The sequence below is a fragment of the Lithobates pipiens genome, unplaced genomic scaffold, assembly GCF_037356315.1.
Source record: "Lithobates pipiens isolate NorthernLeopardFrog02 unplaced genomic scaffold, aLitPip1_a1.2 Scaffold_28, whole genome shotgun sequence".
Lineage (NCBI taxonomy): Eukaryota > Metazoa > Chordata > Amphibia > Anura > Ranidae > Lithobates > Lithobates pipiens.
Window position 1 is genome coordinate 2902218 of NW_027507789.1, and position 20782 is coordinate 2922999.

General features: G+C 48.8%; 1 protein-coding gene across 1 annotated transcript in view; it reads right to left on the reverse strand.

The window, feature by feature from the left end:
- OGFOD3 (2-oxoglutarate and iron dependent oxygenase domain containing 3) overlaps positions 1-20782 on the reverse strand; it is a 133241-nt gene that overhangs the window by 72378 nt on the left and 40081 nt on the right. Inside the window, exons 4-5 of the mRNA XM_077458559.1 lie at positions 17549-17591; positions 1105-1169 (exon numbers count right to left, since the gene is read on the reverse strand). Coding sequence (XP_077314685.1) covers positions 1105-1169; positions 17549-17591 — 108 coding nt within the window. The remainder of the gene's footprint in view (positions 1-1104; positions 1170-17548; positions 17592-20782) is intronic.

Genomic DNA, 20782 nt, shown 5'->3' on the forward strand with positions numbered 1-20782 from the left:
TATATCGCAAAAAAATAAAAAACCGAGTCGTGAATAAATACCACCAAAATAAAGCTCTATTTGTGCGAACAAAATGATAACAATTTCATTTGGGTACAGTGTAGCACGACCGCGCAATCGTCATTGAAAGCGCTAGAGCGATGAAAGCTGAAAATTGGGCTGGGAAGGAAGGGGGCGAAAGTGCCCGGTATTGTAGTGGTTAAACACCTCTGAAATGGTCTTGTGTACAAACAACGTGTATGAGGCCTAAGGAAAAAGTAAAAAGGAGAGAAAAGTGAAAGGAGAGAGACAGAAAAGAGAAAAAAAAGAGTGGGGGAAGTGAAAGAAGAATATAGTGAACGGAGAGAAAAATTAAGGGAGAGAGAGAAAGTAAGAGAAGACAGAAAATGAAAAGGAGAGAAAAGTGAAAGAAGAGAGATAGAAAGTAAAAAGTGAAAGGAGAGAAAAGTGAAAGGAGAAAAAGGTGAAAGGAGAGAAAAGTGAAAGGAGAAAAAGGTGAAAGGAGAAAAAGGTGAAAGGAGTAAGTGAAAGGAGAGGAAAGTGAAAGGAGAGGAAAGTGAAAGGAGAAAAAGGTGAAAGGAGAAAAAGGTGAAAGGAGTAAGTGAAAGGAGAAGAAAGTGAAAGGAGAGGAAAGTGAAAGGAGAGGAAAGTGAAAGGAGAAAAACGTGAAAGGAGAGGAAAGTGAAAGGAGAAAAAGGTGAAAGGAGTAAGAGAAAGGAGAAAAAAGTGAAAGGAGAAAAACGTGAAAGGAGAGAGATAGAAAGTAAAAAGGAGAGAAAAGTGAAAGGAGAAAAACCATGAAAAGGAGAAAGTGAAAGGAGAGAAAAGTGGAAGAGAAAAAAGAAAGGACAGAAAGGAGAAAGTGAAAGGAGAGACAGAGAAGGAACAGAGATAGAAAAAACTTGAAGGTGACAAAAAGGAAAACTTTGAAGGAGAACATAAAAGTGAATGGACAGTAAATAGGGAGAGGGAATAAAAGGAAAGACAAAAAAAGAAAACAGAATGAAGGTTGAAAGTGAAAAGTAGAATGATACAAGTCTGGGCAGCAGGATAGACTTGTGAAGGTTTAGAAGACGATACAAGGGGATTAGGAGTTGTCTTTACCGATACATATTTATGAAATTCCTCCCCATTGACAGAGCTCCGGAGTGCAGGTCCAGGATTGATGCCTGGAAAAATGACAGAGAGGAAAATGTTAGAAGACTATCACAGGAAATAAGTAAGCTCCTCAGCTCCATCTAGTGGCCATAATGTGGTATTTCCTGTAGTCATACATTCGATCTGCAGAAAATATAGACTGCGTATATTTGCTTTTGCCCCATTTGCACAGAACAAATTTATATGCAATTTCAGTGGATGAACAGCTATGCAAATTTTCCATTAATACAATGCCCTGAGGTCGCAGTTGCAGTGCTACGCAGGACAGGGTTGAACTCTGTGCCAAGTGGTAACGGCATTTAGAGCCCCATTCTGGGGCGAGTTTCCAGAATGCAGGTCTGCTGTGTTCCTGAACTTTGCACAGGACTCCAATGCCTGTAGGGCACAGCCTTCAGTCCCGTCCATCCACAGCCTGCCATAGACTTTGACAGGCTGCCTGCCGCAATCCTGTATGCAGAACCTGTCCCTCCACGGTGCACCAACACGCCAGGGAGGGAGGTACTGATAGTGAAAGCCCCGGCGTGCAAAGGGGCCTAATGTCTTTGTATGATGTCGTTTTAACAATACCCTTCACTGGAAACTCCTGAACTCAAACATTTGGAGGTGGAGGCATATCATTTTGGCTATATACATACATATACACATACATATACACATATATATATATATATATATATATATATATATATATATACACACAGTTGTGCTCATAAGTTTACATACCCCTGCGAGAATTTATGATTTCTTGGCCATTTTTCAGAGAATATGATTAACACAAAAACATTTATCTCACTCATGATTTGTGTTTGGCTGAAGCCATTTATTATCAATCATCTGTATTTACTCTTTTCAAATCATAATGACAACGACCCAAATGACACCCCGGTAATTTTGGCCTGATAACATGCACACAAGTTGACACAAAGAGGTTTGAATGGTAACCATCCTCACCTGTGATCCGTTTGCTTGTAATTCAAGCTGTCATTGGGGGGAAAAACACGGTATTAAGAACTGGGATGTGTAAACTTTTGATCAGGGTCATTTCTGTTGCCTTTATGATTTAAAACCACTTTCAGACCGGACCAATTTGCTGGTCAAAGACCAGACCACTTTTTGCGATTCGGCACTGCATCGCTTTAACTCACAATTGCGCGGTCGTGCGACGTGGCTCCCAAACAAAATTGACGTCCTTTTTTTTCCCCACAAATAGAGCTTTCTTTTGGTGGTATTTGATCACCCCTGCGGTTTTTATTTTTTGCGCTATAAACAAAAATAGAGCGACAATTTTGAAAAAAATGCATTATTTTTTACTTTTTGTTATAATAAATATCCCCCAAAAATATATAAAAAAACATTTTTCCCCCTCAGTTTAGGCCGATACGTATTCTTCTACATATTTTTGGTAAAAAAAAATCGTAATAAGCGATTATTGATTGGTTTGCGCAAAAGTTATAGCGTTTACAAAATAGGGGATAGTTTTATGCCATTTTTATTAATAATTTTTTATTATTTTTTTTTTTACTAGTAATGGCAGCGATCAGCGATTTTTATTGTGACTGCGACATTGTGGGGGACACATCGGACATTTTTGACACATTTTTGGGACCATTGTCATTTATACAGTAATCACTGCTATATAAATGCAGTGATTCCTGTGTAAATGACACTGGCAGTGAAAGGGTTAACCAGTGGGTGGCAGTGTAGGGGTTAAGTGTTCCTAGGGGGCGTGTTACTAACTGTGGGGGGGGTTGGGCTTTCATTTAGTGAACACTGATCTCTGCTCCAATTACATGGAGCAGAGATCAGCGTCACTAGTTGCTAGGCAGAATGGAGAAATGTTGTTTACTCGGCATTTCCTCCATTGAGACGATCGCGGGGATGCCCGCGGCGATCGAGTCCGCGGGTCCCGCGGCCGGACTCACGGGGGTCCCGACCAGCCGGCGGCGGCGCGCTCCCGATGGCAGGGCAGCATTGAATATTGGACGTACCTGTACGCCAATATGCCTGCCCGTGCCATTCTGTCGACGTACATCGTCGTGCGCTGCTCGGGAAGTGGTTAAAAAAAAGAGTAAACACAGCTGATTGATAATAAATGGCTTCAGCCAAACACTGACCATGAGTGAGAGAAAAGTTTTTGTGTTATCATTCATATTTTCTGAAAAATGGCCAAGAAATCATAAATTCTGCCGGGGTATGTAAACTTATGAGCACAACTGTAGGTGTAATGACACCTGTCCGCAAACATTTGACCATATCGTATAATCATTAGTGAAATTAAAACGAATGAATGGCTTGTGTAACAATCAAATGTTGCAGAAGTTTTCCTTTAAGTAAGCCCAGGTCTTTCCAGGGATTGTTCCTGTTGTGTGACCTTCACATTTTTTACTCCTAACAGGTTTAAATTTAAACCACATATCTGCCATTTCCATTGCAAACTCTTTTGGAAATAATCCCCGCTCGTGGAGCGCGCCTTCGCAATCCTTCTCCGATGGGAAAGTCATTTGGAATATTTCGCCGACCCCTGGCGTTGTCATTTCCAATTAAAGCTGAATAATATTTTGCAGCCCAGGCCACTAATTGAAACAAAACAGCAAATGCGATCCCACCGCGGCGAATGGAAAACGCCAGCGGAGAGGACTGGCAGGGAAACGCGGCGTGTTTGACGGTAAAATCCGAAATGGAAAACAGCCCAAATTTGCCCGGGCTCGGCACGACAACATTTCCATTTACTAATCAGTGGACAGGACTGGAAAATTAAAGTACGAGATTTCACAGCTGCTTAAACCCTTTTTCCCGCACGGTAGCGAGCCAGCGGTTCTCCAAAACCTCAACTGAAGGGGGGGGATTTAGAGAATGCAACAAGCTAACACTGAATTGAGATGCTGACACGTGGACAAACGACCACGAATATGATTAGGTTATAGAGATACAGGAATTGTTTGGGTTTCATGAGAACAATTGTTCAAGTGAAAATTAGTTTTTAAAATAAATCTCTCAAGTGTATCGGAAGCCTAGGATGGAAAGAACGGCTCTTCAACTAACCAGTGAAGGTTTCTCCCTGAGGATGTCACATGACAAGTGACGAAACACTTCAAGGGCGGAGTGTATGCCATAGACTTTGACAGGCTTCAGGTTTGGGTTTCATGAGAACAATTGTTCAAGTGAAAATTAGTTTTTAAAAGAAATCTCTCAAGTGTATCGGAAGCCTAGGATGGAAAGAACGGCTCTTCAACTAACCAGTGAAAGTGTCTCCCTGAGGATGTCACATAACAAGTGACGAAACACTTCAAGGGCGGAGTGTATGCCATAGACTTTGACAGGCTTCAGGTTTGGGATTCATGAGAACAATTGTTCAAGTGAAAATTGGTTTTTAAAAGAAATCTGTCAAGTGTATCGGAAGCCTAGGATGGAAAGAACGGCTCTTCAACTAACCAGTGAAAGTGTCTCCCTGAGGATGTCACATAACAAGTGACGAAACACTTCAAGGGCGGAGTGTATGCCATAGACTTTGACAGGCTTCAGGTTTGGGATTCATGAGAACAATTGTTCAAGTGAAAATTGGTTTTTAAAAGAAATCTGTCAAGTGTATCGGAAGCCTAGGATGGAAAGAACGGCTCTTCAACTAACCAGTGAAAGTGTCTCCCTGAGGATGTCACATAACAAGTGACGAAACACTTCAAGGGCGGAGTGTATGCCATAGACTTTGACAGGCTTCAGGTTTGGGATTCATGAGAACAATTGTTCAAGTGAAAATTGGTTTTTAAAAGAAATCTCTCAAGTGTATCGGAAGCCTAGGATGGAAAGAACGGCTCTTCAACTAACCAGTGAAGGTTTCTCCCTGAGGATGTCACATGACAAGTCCAGAAACACGTCAAGGGCGGAGTGTATGACATCATCACGCCAGACCTTTTGGCTAAGATCAAGTGTAGTATCTGTTCTCATCAGTTGCCAACGGAGGCACTGTTTGATCCCTATAGAGAGGGTTTGGTCAGCGCTTTCCAATGGCGTGATTAGCATCTGGAAGGATGGTTTCGGTAGGGGTCACGTCGTGCCGCCCGACGGAAACTGGGGGACGATGCGTGATTGAGTCTGAGCCGTCTGGAAGGGTGCTCCTGGTGAGGATGGGTGCTGCATCTCAGGTCTGATCCAGAGGGCCGGGTCCCTGGCCTTCTGGCCTAGATTGGGGTAGCTCTAGCTCCGGAAAGTTTTCCGGGAAGGAAAACCGGGTCCAAACTGCAAAGCGGGGAGGAACGTTTAGTACCTCTGGATGTAATTAGGTAGGAGGGACGGGAGCGGGGGTTTGAGCTTGTGGTGGGCAGGCTCTCCCCAGGCTTCCTGAACTCCATGCCTTCCTGACCGGAGTGGGGGCTGCTGTGGTCTGGGATGTGGGTCAGGGTTGGGGTTTCAAAGCTTATGGAGTATGTGCCCCTGGAGTGGCAGTCCAGGGGTGCCTAAATATCACTGTGAGGGTCACTTTGATTTTCAGCACCAAGGACACTGCACCATATAACAACACTTTTTTTAGCACCTGCCTCTTGGGCCAGGCCATTTGGCTGGGACCAGAGGAATTTTATATTCCAAGCCGGAGGGCATGGACATTGTGTTACACAATGGCCACTTCTTTCACTCTCCTCTCCACTATCCCTTCCCCACTTTATTTATTTTGTGTGTGTCACATTTTTGTTTGTCACGTTCACTGTGTGACGAGTAGGGTCGCAGGTCCTCGGGCCTTCACTGTGTGACGAGTAGGGTCGCAGGTCCTCGGGCCTTCACTGTGTGACGAGTAGGGGCGCAGGTCCTCGGGCTTTCACGGTGTGACGAGCAGGGTCGCAGGTCCTCGGGCCTTCACTGTGTGACGAGTAGGGGCGCAGGTCCTCGGGCCTTCACTGTGTGACGAGTAGGGGCGCAGGTCCTCGGGCCTTCACTGTGTGACGAGTAGGGGCGCAGGTCCTCGGGCCTTCACTGTGTGATGAGTAGGGTCGCAGGTCCTCGGGCTTGCACGGTGTGACGAGCAGGGTCGCAGGTCCTTGGGCCTTCACTGTGTGACGAGTAGGGGCGCAGGTCCTCGGGCCTTCACTGTGTGACGAGTAGGGGCGCAGGTCCTCGGGCCTTCACTGTGTGATGAGTAGGGGCGCAGGTCCTCGGGCCTTCACTGTGTGTGACAAGTAGGGTCGCAGGTCCTGGGGCCTTCACCGTGTGTGACAAGTAGGGTCGCAGGTCCTCGGGTCTTCACTGTGTGATGAGTAGGGTCGCAGGTCCTCGGGCCTTCACTGTGTGATGAGTAGGGTCGCAGGTCCTCGGGCCTTCACTGTGTGACGAGTAGGGTCGCAGGTCCTCGGGCCTTCACTGTGTGACGAGTAGGGTCGCAGGTCCTCGGGCCTTCACTGTGTGACGAGTAGGGTTGCAGGTCCTCGGGCCTTCACTGTGTGACGAGTAGGGTCGCAGGTCCTCGGGCCTTCACTGTGTGTGACAAGTAGGGTCGCAGGTCCTCGGGCCTTCACTGTGTGATGAGTAGGGTCGCAGGTCCTCGGGCTTTCACGGTGTGACGAGTAGGGTCGCAGGTCCTCGGGCCTTCACTGTGTGATGAGTAGGGGCACAGGTCCTCGGGCTTTCACGGTGTGACGAGTAGGGGCGCAGGTCCTCGGGCCTTCACTGTGTGACGAGTAGGGGCGCAGGTCCTCGGGCCTTCACTGTGTGACGAGTAGGGGCGCAGGTCCTCGGGCCTTCACTGTGTGACGAGTAGGGGCGCAGGTCCTCTGGCTTTCACGGTGTGACGAGTAGGGGCGCAGGTCCTCGGGCCTTCACTGTGTGACGAGTAGGGACGCAGGTCCTCGGGCCTTCACTGTGTGATGAGTAGGGTCGCAGGTCCTCGGGCCTTCACTGTGTGACGAGTAGGGTCGCAGGTCCTCGGGCTTTCACGGTGTGACGAGTAGGGTCGCAGGTCCTCGGGCCTTCACTGTGTGATGAGTAGGGTCGCAGGTCCTCGGGCCTTCACTGTGTGACGAGTAGGGGCGCAGGTCCTCGGGCCTTCACTGTGTGATGAGTAGGGTCGCAGGTCCTCGGGCTTTCACGGTGTGACGAGTAGGGTCGCAGGTCTTCGGGCCTTCACTGTGTGACGAGTAGGGGCGCAGGTCCTCGGGCCTTCACTGTGTGATGAGTAGGGTCGCAGGTCCTCGGGCCTGTCCTGAAAGTCTGGGGAGGGGGTGAACATGGCCTGCTGGCTTAGTTCGCCCTCTCTCTTAGGGTTGGGGTCTCCCTTCGGGGGAGCCTCACCTAGTATTTGGGTGGGTCTGTTTCGGCAGACCTTCCAAAGAACGGGGTTTCAGCCAGATGGACCAAGTTTTAAGTGTCCTTGTCTGGAGCCTAACGCCCCCCGGGGGATTCAGGACAAGGCCCTCTGATTTCAGAGGGCTTGTGTACCTGTCTGCACTCTTTTGTGTCGCTCTTTATGTTTGTGCACATTTTTTATGCACCGGGTGAAGTTTTTGAGTGCGTTTTGCACGCCACAGGCAAAAAAAATGTAAAAATAAAATAAATAAATCCAGGAAGTGAACAAGCAGCAGCTTCAGCTGCCCACGGCTAAAAAGGCTGCAGCCGGACTCAGTGGAGGGAGATTTCTGCAGCATATTTGGCAAGTATAGAATCACAGTATATATAAAATAATATGAGCAGAGTGGAATTCCACTTTAATGAATAGAGTCAGTGATCTGTACCGATCACTGACTCTGTTCATTCATAAATGAGGCATAGTAAACTGCGAGACATAGTAAACAGTGTGTGCTATGCTTCAGTGTGTGAATAAACAGGAAACTCTGTACAGAGCTATTCACTCTGTGCTGCTGAGGCTCTAGAGATGGAGATTAAGAGCTGTGTTCTCAATCTCCTTTCTCTGTCTCAAAGGTGGAACAACAGAGGTATGTTTAGACCCCTCATATCTCACTAAAGTCCTTCCAATGGGGTTCCTAAAAAACTGAAAAAAAAAAAAAAAAAATCATATAAAATTAAATTGTAAAACAAAAAAAAAAGAATAAAATAATAATAATAAAAAAAATAACAAAAATAAATAAACTAGTGATCACAAAGGCTGCAATTGAGACTGGGCCCTGGCATTCCGCCGCCATGGGGGGCTCGGCCGGGGGGTCTTTTTATGGTTTCTTGCACCTGAGCCCTGAAGGTTCTAGTTACACCTCTGGAATTCCTAATAAAGTTTTAATGAAGACATTACACAAGGACAACTGTGGAAATGCTTCATTTTGCCTGCAGCAGACTGATGACATCATCTCAGCTTAGACAAAGTCACTGGACTGGAGCACAAGATGAAGATGATAACAAAAAAGTGAAGCTTGTAAGAAAAAAAAAAAAAACTGTTGTACATTGTGACATATCTGGAATTTATTCATGAAGACGTAAAATTCTTGATAGGTCCACTTTAACATGTTACGAGCCTCGGGTGATCTCTAATGGCTTTTGTTATGGCATAAAGGAAAGTCATGTGTGAGTTATGGGGCTTTTCATATTCAATTCAAACTATTACTTTGGGTCTAATGGTCCATAAAGAGCCTAAAACTCTGCCAGTTATCTTTGACTTCCAGGAAATTGAAGACTCCTTTACCTCTCCTGACTTCTATCCTATAAGCCCAATAAAACGTCTCCTTTATTCCCAGGCAGAGGAGAAACCATCATCCTCTGTACCAGAGAGCGCTCCGCTCTCCCGGCGTCAATGTGTTTTCCAAGTGGGAAATTCATTTCAATGTCAGTCCTTCCTGTTTGCGCCCCAATGTCTGGGTTCAGGCACTCCCCCCTCCCAAATGTCTGGGTTCAGGTGATTCCCCCCCTCCCAAATGTCTGGGTTCAGGTGATTCCCCCCCCTCCCAAATGTCTGGGTTCAGGTGATTTCCCCCCTCCCAAATGTCTGGATTCAGGTGATTCCCCCCCTCCCAAATGTCTGGATTCAGGCGATCCCCCCCTCCCAAATGTCTGGATTCAGGCGATCCCCCCCTCCCAAATGTCTGGGTTCAGGTGATTCCCCCCCTCCCAAATGTCTGGGTTCAGGTGATTCCCCCCCCTCCAATGTCTGGATTCAGGTGATTCCCCCCCTCCAAAATGTCTGGGTTCAGGTGATTCCCCCCCTCCCAAATGTCTGGGTTCAGGTGATTTCCCCCCTCCCAAATGTCTGGATTCAGGCGATCCCCCCCTCCCAAATGTCTGGATTCAGGCGATCCCCCCCTCCCAAATGTCTGGGTTCAGGTGATTCCCCCCCTCCCAAATGTCTGGGTTCAGGTGATTCCCCCCCCTCCAATGTCTGGATTCAGGTGATTCCCCCCCCTCCAAAATGTCTGGGTTCAGGTGATTCCCCCCCTCCCAAATGTCTGGGTTCAGGTGATTCCCCCCCTCCCAAATGTCTGGTTCAGGCGATCCCCCCTCCCAAAATGTCTGGGTTCAGGTAATTCCCCCCCTCCAATGTCTGGGTTCAGGTGATTCCCCCCCCAAATGTCTGGGTTCAGGTGATTCCCCCCCTCAATGTCTGGGTTAAGGTGATCCCCCTCCCCAAATGTCGGGGTTCAGGTGATCCCCCCTCCCAAATGTCTGGGTTCAGATGATTCCCCCCCCCTCCAATGTCTGTGCTCAGGTGATTCCCCCCCAAATGTCTGGGTTCAGGTGCTTCTCCCCCCCATGTCTGGGTTCAGGTGATTCCCCCCCTCCCAAATGTCTGGTTCAGGCGATCCCCCCTCCCAAAATGTCTGGGTTCAGGTGATTCCCCCCCTCCAATGTCTGGGCTCAGGTGATTCCCCCCCCAAATGCCTGGGTTCAGGTGATTCCCCCCCTCCAAAATGTCTGGGTTCAGGTGATTCCCCCCCTCCCAAATGTCTGGGTTCAGGTGATTCCCCCCCTCCCAAATGTCTGGTTCAGGCGATCCCCCCTCCCAAAATGTCTGGGTTCAGGTGATTCCCCCCCTCCAATGTCTGGGTTCAGGTGATTCCCCCCCCAAATGTCTGGGTTCAGGTGATTCCCCCCCTCAATGTCTGGGTTAAGGTGATCCCCCTCCCCAAATGTCGGGGTTCAGGTGATCCCCCCTCCCAAATGTCTGGGTTCAGATGATTCCCCCCCCCCTCCAATGTCTGTGCTCAGGTGATTCCCCCCCAAATGTCTGGGTTCAGGTGATCCCAGGTGACCCCCCAAATGTCTGGGTTATGGTGATTCCCCCCTCCTCAAATGTCTGGGTTCAGGTGCTTCTCCCCCCCATGTCTGGGTTCAGGTGATTCCCCCCCCAAATGTCTGGGTTCAGGTGATTCCCCCCCTCCCAAATGTCTGGATTCAGGTGCTTCTCTCCCCCCCCCCCCCCCCATGTCTGGGTTCAGGTGATCCCCCCCCCCAAATATCTGGGTTCAGGTGATTCCCCCTCTAATGTCTGGGTTCAGGTGATTCCCCCTCTAATGTCTGGGTTCAGGTGATTCCCCCTCTAATGACAGGGTTCAGGTGATTCCCCCCAAATGTCTGGGTTCCCTGGTTCCTCCTCATTAACACGCTCATAAAAGTGTTAAACTGATTGTAAGGAAATTACAGCCCAATTCAAGGCGACTCCAGAGATGATGTCAGTATTGCAGCATGGGACAGCTTTTTATTTTTTTTCCTGTTAATTAACCTAAAGCTGGTTTTCAACTCTTCCCGACCACCTACACAGGCTTTAAACCTGAACTCCAAAAACAAAAAACTTCAAAGTTAAAGTGGTTGTAATCCTCAGACATGTACTAGCACATCCATCTGTGTACTTGTCTCAATCCAGAGCTCAAGGAGCACAGAGAACCGAGCGATCAGCGGTGTTTGATCGCTCAGTTCTCAGGCTTAGAGCCCGGTGGGGGGACCAATGCTGCATCCACCTAGGAAAGTATGATTCTAAAAAACAAAAACAAAAAAAACACAACTCTTTCAAATGCCCTTTTTATCTATTTATCTAGGGTACCGTTAAAAAACACTTTTAATTAGCGTACCCCTCGCTCCGGGTTCTGGGAGGGTCCTTGGCACCCTCAGTTACAATGTAGGATTTCTGGTACTGCGTTGTATGTGATGATGTCAGAGGCTCTGGGACTGATAGAATGTTGAAGAGAATCAGCTTGGGGGGGGACTGGTTGAAGAGATGGAAAAGCCTGCAGGATCGAGGGACAAAGGAAGTAAAACTACTTTTTAAATGGTACCCCCCTAGATGAAAATAAGCATTTCCTCTTGCATTGTAAGGGGAGCCCCACTACAGGGATATGAAGGCAGGAAATATGTCACGGGTACTCCAGGGAACTCCATAAGAGGGTCCAGCACTTTATTGATTGAACACAGCAGAAGATAGAGATGTTTCGGAGGCACGCAGGACCCCTTCATCAGGCTTGTGACTAGTGATGGTGGCATGCCTGATGAAGGGGTCCTGCGTGGCTCCGAAAACATCTCTGTCTTCTGCTGTGATGTGATCAATTAATAAAGCGATGGATCTTTTTTATGGAGTTCCCTGGTGTACCTGTGACATATATCTCAAAGGTCTTCCATGTCTCCGGCAGGTGGTGGCTACAGCCCCCTCTCACTCTTCAGCCGCGTGTGTTGGTATACAGAGGGGGAAATAATGAATTGATCCCCTGCAGATTGTGTAAGTTTTGCCCACATACATAGAAATGAAGGGTCTATCATTTTTATCAGAGGTGTATTTTATATGATAAAGACAGAATATCAACCAAAAATCCAGAAGAAAAAAAAAAAAAAAAAACAATACAAATGTTATAAATGGAGTTCAGTGAGCAAAATAAGTATTTGATCTCCAAGCAGAACATGACTTAGTAGTTGGAGGGGAAACCCTTGTTGGTGATCACAGAGGTCAGACGTTTCTTGTAGGTGGTGATCAGGTCTGTAGACATCTCAGGAGGGGTTTTGCTCCTCTCTTCTCTACAGATCTTCCTTAAATCCTGAAGGTTTATTGGCTGTCACTTGGAAACCCGAAGTTTCAGCTCCTCCATACATTTTCTATAGGATTAAGGTCTGGAGACCGGCTAGGCCACTCCACGACCTTAAGGTGCTTCTACTTGAGCCACTCCTTTGTTGCCTTGGCGGTATGTTTTGGGTCATTGTCACGATGAAGACCCATCCATGACCCATCTTTAGGGAAAAAGGTTCTCATCCAAGATTTTACAATACACGGCCCCGTCCATTGGCCCTTCAATGTGGCAAAGTCGGCCTGGACCTTTATCAGGGAAAAGGCCCCAAAGCATCATGTTCCCACCTCCGTGTGTGACTGTAGGGATGGTGTTCATGTTCCCCCCTCCGTGTGTGACTGTAGGGATGGTGTTCATGTTCCCCCCTCCGTGTGTGACTGTAGGGATGGTGTTCATGTTCCCCCCTCTGTGTGTGACTGTAGGGATGGTGTTCATGTTCCCACCTCTGTGTGTGACTGTAGGGATGGTGTTCATGTTCCCACCTCCGTGTGTGACTGTAGGGATGGTGTTCATGTTCCCACCTCCGTGTGACTGTAGGGATGGTGTTCATGTTCCCACCTCCGTGTGACTGTAGGAATGGTGTTCATGTTCCCACCTCCGTGTGACTGTAGGAATGGTGTTCATGTTCCCACCTCCGTGTGTGACTGTAGGGATGGTGTTCATGTTCCCACCTCTGTGTGTGACTGTAGGGATGGTGTTCATGTTCCCACCTCCGTGTGTGACTGTAAGGATGGTGTTCATGTTCCCACCTCCGTGTGACTGTAGGGATGGTGTTCATGTTCCCACCTCCGTGTGTGACTGTAGGGACGGTGTTCATGTTCCTCCCTCCGTGTGTGACTGTAGGGATGGTGTTCATGTTCCCACCTCCGTGTGTGACTGTAGGGATGGTGTTCTTAGGGTCATACCATTTTTTCCTTTCAAACAAGGCAGGCCATGTTAACCCCAAACAGCTGAATTTTGGTCTCATCTGACCACAGCACTTTCTCACAATCTTTTCTCTGAATCATTTAGATGTTCATTGGCCAACATCAGACGTTCCTGTACACGTGTCTTCCTGAGGAGGGGGACCTGTACATGTGTCTTCCTGAGGAGGGGGACCTGTACACGTGTCTTCCTGAGGAGGGGGACCTGTACACGTGTCTTCCTGAGGAGGGGGACCTGTACATGTGTCTTCCTGAAGAGGGGGACCTGTACACGTGTCTTCCTGAGGAGGGGGACCTGTACATGTGTCTTCCTGAGGAGGGGGACCTGTACATGTGTCTTCCTGAGGAGGGGGACCTGTACATGTGTCTTCCTGAGGAGGGGGACCTGTACACGTGTCTTCCTGAGGAGGGGGACCTGTACACGTGTCTTCCTGAGGAGGGGGACCTGTCCATGTGTCTTCCTGAGGAGGGGGACCTGTACATGTGTCTTCCTGAGGAGGGGGACCTGTCCATGTGTCTTCCTGAGGAGGGGGACCTGTACATGTGTCTTCCTGAGGAGGAGGACCTGTACATGTGTCTTCCTGAGGAGGGGGACCTGTACATGTGTCTTCCTGAGGAGGGGGACCTGTACATGTAGCTTCCTGAGGAGGGGGACCTGTACATGTGTCTTCCTGAGGAGGGGGACCTGTACATGTGTCTTCCTGAGGAGGAGGACCTGTACATGTGTCTTCCTGAGGAGGGGGACCTGTACATGTGTCTTCCTGAGGAGGGGGACCTGTACATGTAGCTTCCTGAGGAGGGGGACCTGTACATGTAGCTTCCTGAGGAGGAGGACCTGTACATGTGTCTTCCTGAGGAGGGGGACCTGTCCATGTGTCTTCCTGAGGAGGGGGACCTTTACATGTGTCTTACTGAGGAGGGGGACCTGTACATGCGTCTTCCTGAGGAGGAGGACCTGTACATGTGTCTTCCTGAGGAGGGGGACCTGTACATGCGTCTTCCTGAGGAGGGGGACCTGTACATGCGTCTTCCTGAGGAGGGGGACCTGTACATGTGTCTCCCTGAGGAGGGGGACCTGTACATGCGTCTTCCTGAGGAGGGGGACCTGTACACGTGTCTTCCTGAGGAGGGGGACCTGTACATGCGTCTTCCTGAGGAGGGGGACCTGTACACGTGTCTTCCTGAGGAGGGGGACCTGTACATGCGTCTTCCTGAGGAGGGGGACCTGTACACGTGTCTTCCTGAGGAGGGGGACCTGTACACGTGTCTTCCTGAGGAGGGGGACCTGTACATGTGTCTTCCTGAGGAGGGGGACCTGTACACGTGTCTTCCTGAGGAGGGGGACCTGTACATGTAGCTTCTTGAGGAGGAGGACCTTGCGGGGGCTGCAGGATTTCAATCCATGGTGGTGTATTGTGTCACCAATGGTCTGTTTGGTGACTGGGGTCCCAACTGCCTTGAGATCCTTCACAAGCTCCTCCCATGTAGTTCTGGGCGGATCCCTCACTTTTCTCATGACCATCCTCACCCCATGAGGTGAAAGCTTCCATGGAGACCCAGACCGAGGGCGATTGATGGTTATTTAGTATTTCTTCCATTTGCGAACAATCCCTCCTTCTCACCAAGCTTCTTGCTGATGGTCTTGTAGCCCATTCCAGCCTTGTGCAGGTCTCCAATCTTCTCCCCGACGTCCTCTGACAGATCTTTGCTCTTCCCCATGATGGTGAGGATTGGAGGGAAGAGATTCTGTGGACAGGCGTCTTCTATACACATAACGAGATGTGATGAGTAGGGTGTCGGTCCTCGGGCCAACCATGAAAGTTTTGGGAAGGGGTGGACATAGGCCTTCTGGCTTGGTTCTCCTCTCTCTCAGGGGGTCTCCCTTCGGGGGAGGCCCAACCGAGTACTTGGGCAGACCTTCCGGAGAAAGGCGGTCATCTGATTTCGGCCACATGGGCCTTGTATTGGTACCTCAGTCCCCGTCTGGAGCCTAATGCCCCGGGGGGTCAGGGTAAGGTCCCTCCTCGTGGAGGACAGTGGTACACCCGTTGCGTGTTTTTGTGTGTCACTCTTTATGTGTGGGCACTTTTTTTAGCACCGTGTGGAAGTTTTTGGGTGTGTTTTGCACGCCATAGGGCTTTTAAAAAAAAGAATAAAGAAAAACGAGTTGTCATTAGGAGAACCTTCTTACATTGACAGGACTGATCTGTGTACCACATGAGCACCTACTGGAGCCAGTCTGTGGGGGGCAGAATTATTGTTGGTTGGTTGCGGATCAAATACTTATTTTTACTCCATTTATAACATTTGTATTGTGTGTTTTCTAGATTTTTGGTTGATATTCTGTTTCTATCATATAAAATACACCTCTGATAACAATGATAGACCCTTCATTTCTATGTAAGTGGGCAAAACGTACCCAATCTGCAGGGGAGACGATCGTTATTTTCTCCAGTGTATACCAACACACAGGGCTGAAGAGCGAGAGGGTGTTGTAGTGACCACCTGCTGTATTGTCTTGGCTTCACTACAAGGAAGGATAGGTTAGAGCAGGGATATGCAATCAGCGGACCTCCATCTGTTGCAGAACTACAAATCCCATGAGGCATTGCAAGACTCTGACAGCCACAAGCATGACACCCAGAGACAGAGGCATGATGGGACTTGTAGTTTTGCAACAGCTGGAGGTCGGCTAATTGCAGATCCCTGGGTCAGAGTTTTCCCCACAGTCCAACTCTTAAAGCGGGAGTCCGCCATTTTTATTTTTTTTTTTAAAAGCTACAAATACTGCAGCTGCTGACTTTTAAAATAGTGACACTTACCCGCCCAGCGCGCCCGCGATGTCGGCACCCGAAGCCGATCTCTCGATCGTCTCTCGGGTGCTGCCGCCGCCATCTTGGGTATGGGGATCAGGAAGTGGAGCCTTTCGGCTTCATTTCCCGGTTCCCTACCGCGCATGCGCGAGTCGCGGTGCGCAATAAGGACGGTCCCCACTGCCTCTGGGATCTGTGTGTTTCCCAGCAGACAGCGGGGGACCCGCAGGAAGTGGCGTAAATATCCACAGATTCTGCGGATATCTATGTCGTGAAGTGGGTGCAAATACCTGTACTGTACAGGTATCTGCACCCCCTCCCCCCTGAAAGGTGCCAATTGTGGCGCCGGAGGGGGGGAGGGTTCCGATGAGCGGAAGGTCCATTTTAGGGTGGACCTCCGCTTTAAAGTGGTTCTAAAGGCTCAACATTTTTCACCTTAAAGCGGGATTCCGCTCTTTTTTTTTTTTTTTTCTTACCTGTGTTACAGGTGGGTGACTGCTACCTTCGCTTAGCATCCACGTCTGGCGTTTTTTTGACCCCCGGCGCGACGATTCTTTTCCTCGGGATGACTTTTAAAAAAGTGCTCTGGCGTTTTCCATTTTAAGTGTGGGCGTCTGAAGCCCACAGGCATTTACTTCCTGTGTATCGATGACGCTCGGCTCCCAGCATGCTCCGCTCCATCTCGCACATGCTCAGTGTGCAATAGTGGTAATGGCAGATACAGCTGCCTGCCCACTTTAAAAATGGCAAATTCGGGCACGCCCTCGTCACGTGACCGGCGTCCTAACGAAATCTCGCGAGATTTCGCAATTTCATTGTCCCCCCCATGGATTCTTGGGAAATAGCTTAGAAATTTCCCAGGGACCATTGCGAGGACGATAACCACGCCTACTCCCACGGGAGGACAACCCGGAAGTCAGCAGAAACATCTGAAATAAAAGGTAAGTAAAGAATAATTTTTTTTTTCAGGGTTCATTTAGGTAAGTATTTAATATGGTGATTTTAATAAGATGAAGTTTCATTTTTAGGTACCAAACCACTTTAAAGCTGAACCTTCAGTCATTTTTTTTTTTTTTTTTTAATCTTTCCATCTATTAAATCTTCTGCTCTTGTTGTTGTTCTTTTAACTTTGGATAGTAAAACATATTTTGTTTTTCAGCCAGTAAATCCCTTATACAGCCCACTTCCTGTTTCTTGTCGGGTCATTAGTCTAGGCTTATGACATCGTCTACATCTCTCTCGCTTTCCCAAGAGTTTGCCAGGAAGGGAAGGGGATGAGTCATAAGAGGGCCAATGAAAGCTGCAGAGCCCCCCTCCCCCCTGAAAGGTGCCAATTGTGGCGCCGGAGGGGGGGGGGGGGAGGGTTCCAATGAGCGGAAGCTCCACTTTAGGGTGGACCTCCGCTTTAAGTCACAGTCAGCTTCCTTAGTGAGCGTGGCGAAGAGACCCCCCCCTGAAGCCTTGATTAGAACGCGCTACCCATCTGTAACCCTTCCAACCAGAGGCAGAGAACTGGAAAAAATAACTTCTGGGACAAATCCGTCCCGCTGACACATTTCACATCTAAAAAGGATAAAAAAAAAAAAAAAAAAAGCAAAAGGATGGATTAACGTCTTTCCCGACTAGACGGGCTCAAGGAAAAACGCCAAATAATCATCTGATTCTTCGGATACTCAACACTCACCCCTCCGTCAGAGCCTCCGAGAGAGAAGCCAGCTTCAGCTACCCTGCAGGAATAACAGAGACAGTAATCAGATCTCAGAGGGTGAAAACGGGAAACAGACAGCGGCCGGCCGGACAGAGGTGGGATTCAGCAGCTGCCGGTGCCAGGCGGGTTTGTGTATTCAAGGACTGGAGGATCAAACAAGCTCTGCGGTTGTAGCAGGAGCTACAAGACACCCGGCTGGGTGGTAGATGTCTGCGGAGAGCAGAATTGAGAATTGTGAGGGTTTTTTTTTGGGGGGGGGGGGGGGGGTTTGGTGGGGGGGGTTTGGGGTGGATAGGACTGGCTGGGCTCCTGCGGCTCTCACAACAACTTTCTAAAAACGCAGACAAATCAAAAGTGGCGAACGAACCGGCTAGAAGGATCTTTTATATTAAAAATGCAAAAAGTTAGAGGTCTCAATTAGAAATTAGAAAAAAAGTATCTTGGAGGACCATTGACCACTTTCAGCCCCCCCCCCCCGGACCATTTTGCTGGCTTAAGACCGGACAACTTTTTGCGATTCGGCACTGCGTCGCTTTAACTGACAATTGCGCGGTCGTGCGACGTGGCTCCCAAACAAAATTGACGTTTCCCCCCCCCCCCCCCCACAAATAGAGCTTTCTATTGGTGGTATTTGATCACCCCCTGCGGTTTTTATTTTTTGCGCTATAAACAAAAAAATGCGAAAATTTTGAAAAAAAAAAAAAAAACGCATTATTTTTTACTTTTTGTTATAATAAATATCCCCCAAAAATATATAAAAAAAAACTTCCTCAGTTTAGGCCGATACGTATTCTTCTACATATTTTTGATTAAAAAAAATGTAAAATATATCGCAATAAGCGATTATTGATTGGTTTGCGCAAAATTTATAGCGTTTACAAAATAGGAGATAGTTTTATGGCATTTTTATTAATACTTTTTTTTTTTTTTTTACTAGTAATGGCGGCGATCAGCGATTTTTATTGTGACTGCGACATTATGGCGGACGCATCGGACATTTTTGACACATTTTTGGGACCATTGTCATTTATACAGCGATCGGTGCTATACAAAACGCAGTGATTCCTGTGTAAATGACACTGGCAGTGAAGGAGTTAACCAGTGGGTGGCAGTGTAGGGGTTAAGTGTGTCCTAGGGGCGTGTTACTAACTGTGGGGGGCGTGGCTGTGTGTTAGTGAACGCTGATCTCAGCTCCAATCGCAGGGAGCAGAGATCAGTGTCACTTGTTGCTAGGCAGAACGGGGAGATGCTGTTTACTTCCGCATCTCCCCCGTTCAGCCTCCCCTTGAGACGATTGCGGGTATCCCCGCGGCGATCGAGTCCGCGGGACCCGTGACCCGACTCTCGGGGGTTCCCCGACCAGCGCACGTGCCACCAGCGGCGCGCACGCGATGGCACGGCGGCATTCTTAAAGGGACGTACCTGTACGCCCATATGCCTGTCCGTGCCATTCTGCCGATCGTTGTGCGCCGGTCGGGAAGTGGTTAAAGAAGAATTCCAGGCATGGATATGTTTACAATGGTCCAGATTAGACCAATAACTATGTACTGTAGGAGCCATACCTGGCTTGGAAGTTGGGCTGTATAAAGCCCCACACACACACTATCAGATTTTCTGCCGATTTTTTTTCCTTCAGATTTACCAAAACTATATACTATGAGGTCAAACCTTAGGAGTTTGTAAGCAATCAGGCAGGTCCTCGCACTACATGGTTTTGGTAAATCTGAAGACAAAAAAATCTGCAGAAAATCTGATAGTGTGTATGGGGCTTTAGCTACTACACCGCTACTACAGTGATTTCCTAGTGACTAGAAGATGCTGAGCGGTGTCATACCTCCCCAGTGACATCGGTCCCATCGTGGCTACAGGGCGCCACTCTCCTCCTCTTGCCTCGCTGAGCTCGGTTACCATTCCATGTTGCCAGAACACAGCACAGACACGCCCCCATCCTGGGCTGATCTCACCCCGTGCTCCTCTCCATTCAGAAAATGGTTCACAGCTTCTCCCCAGCCAATGAGAACAGAGGGGTGTGGACTGTGGAAGGCAAAGTGGAAGCCTGGTACTGGAGCGTGGCTGTTGGCGCGCCGCTGGTGGCGCGCGTGCGCGCCGGTCGGGACCCCCCCATGAGTCCGGTCGCAGGTCCTGCGGACTCGATCACCACGAGGATACCCGCAATCGTCTCACGGGTGTGACCTCATAGTATATGGTTTTGGTAAATCTGAAGGAAAAAAAAAATCAGCAGAAAATCTGATAGTGTGTGTGTGGGGCTTTATACAGTCCAACTTCCAAGGGCATTGGCCAGGTATGGCTCCTACAGTACATCGTTATTGGTCTAATCTGGACCATTGTAAACATATCCATGCCTGGAATTCTTCTTTAACCACTTCCCGACCACAACGCTCGGCAGAATGGCACAGACAGGCATATGGGCGTACAGGTACGTCCCTTTAAGAATGCCGCCGTGCCATAGCGTGCGCGTCGCTGGTGGCACGTGCGTCGGTCGGGACCCCCCCGTGAGTCCGGTCACGGGTCCCGCGGACTCGATCACCGCAAGGATACCCGCAATCGTCTCACGGGGAGGCTGAATGGGGGGGAGATGCGGAAGTAAACAGCATCTCCCCGTTCTGCCTAGCAACAAGTGACACTGATCTCTGCTCCATGTGATTGGAACAGAGATCAGCGTTCACTAACACACACACACACACAGCCACGCGTGGCTGTCGGGCCCTAGGGCAGATCGGAGCTGGACTTTGTGGAGGATATGATAATATGACAGGGAGACTTCAGGGCCCCCCTGGAGCTAGGGGTGGGGTTGTGATTGTGACCCCTGCAACCACCTTACGCTACGCCCATGAGTCAGGGGATACCGTGATTAGGCAGGTAGGTATATATTATGGCAGAAGACATATTACCATCTCCTATGCCATAAAAATCCTGCTTGCTTGCAGAAAGTTGAATATATTTATGGCGGATGTGTTAACAAATAAAGTCTTTAGCATCTGTCTGGAATTCAGCTCTCAGAGCTTTAGTTCTCCAAGGAATAACCTCGCTGCGTTTGAAATTTTTCAGCTATTACCCTTTGCGAGGATTAATCCCAGTACAAGATTGCCCCCCACCCGAGCGCGGCACATCCCCCGATCCTCCGTACAAACGATGTTAGTTTAGGTGTCTCGCCGTTTAGAAGAGCAGCCTTGCCTGACGTGTCGCACA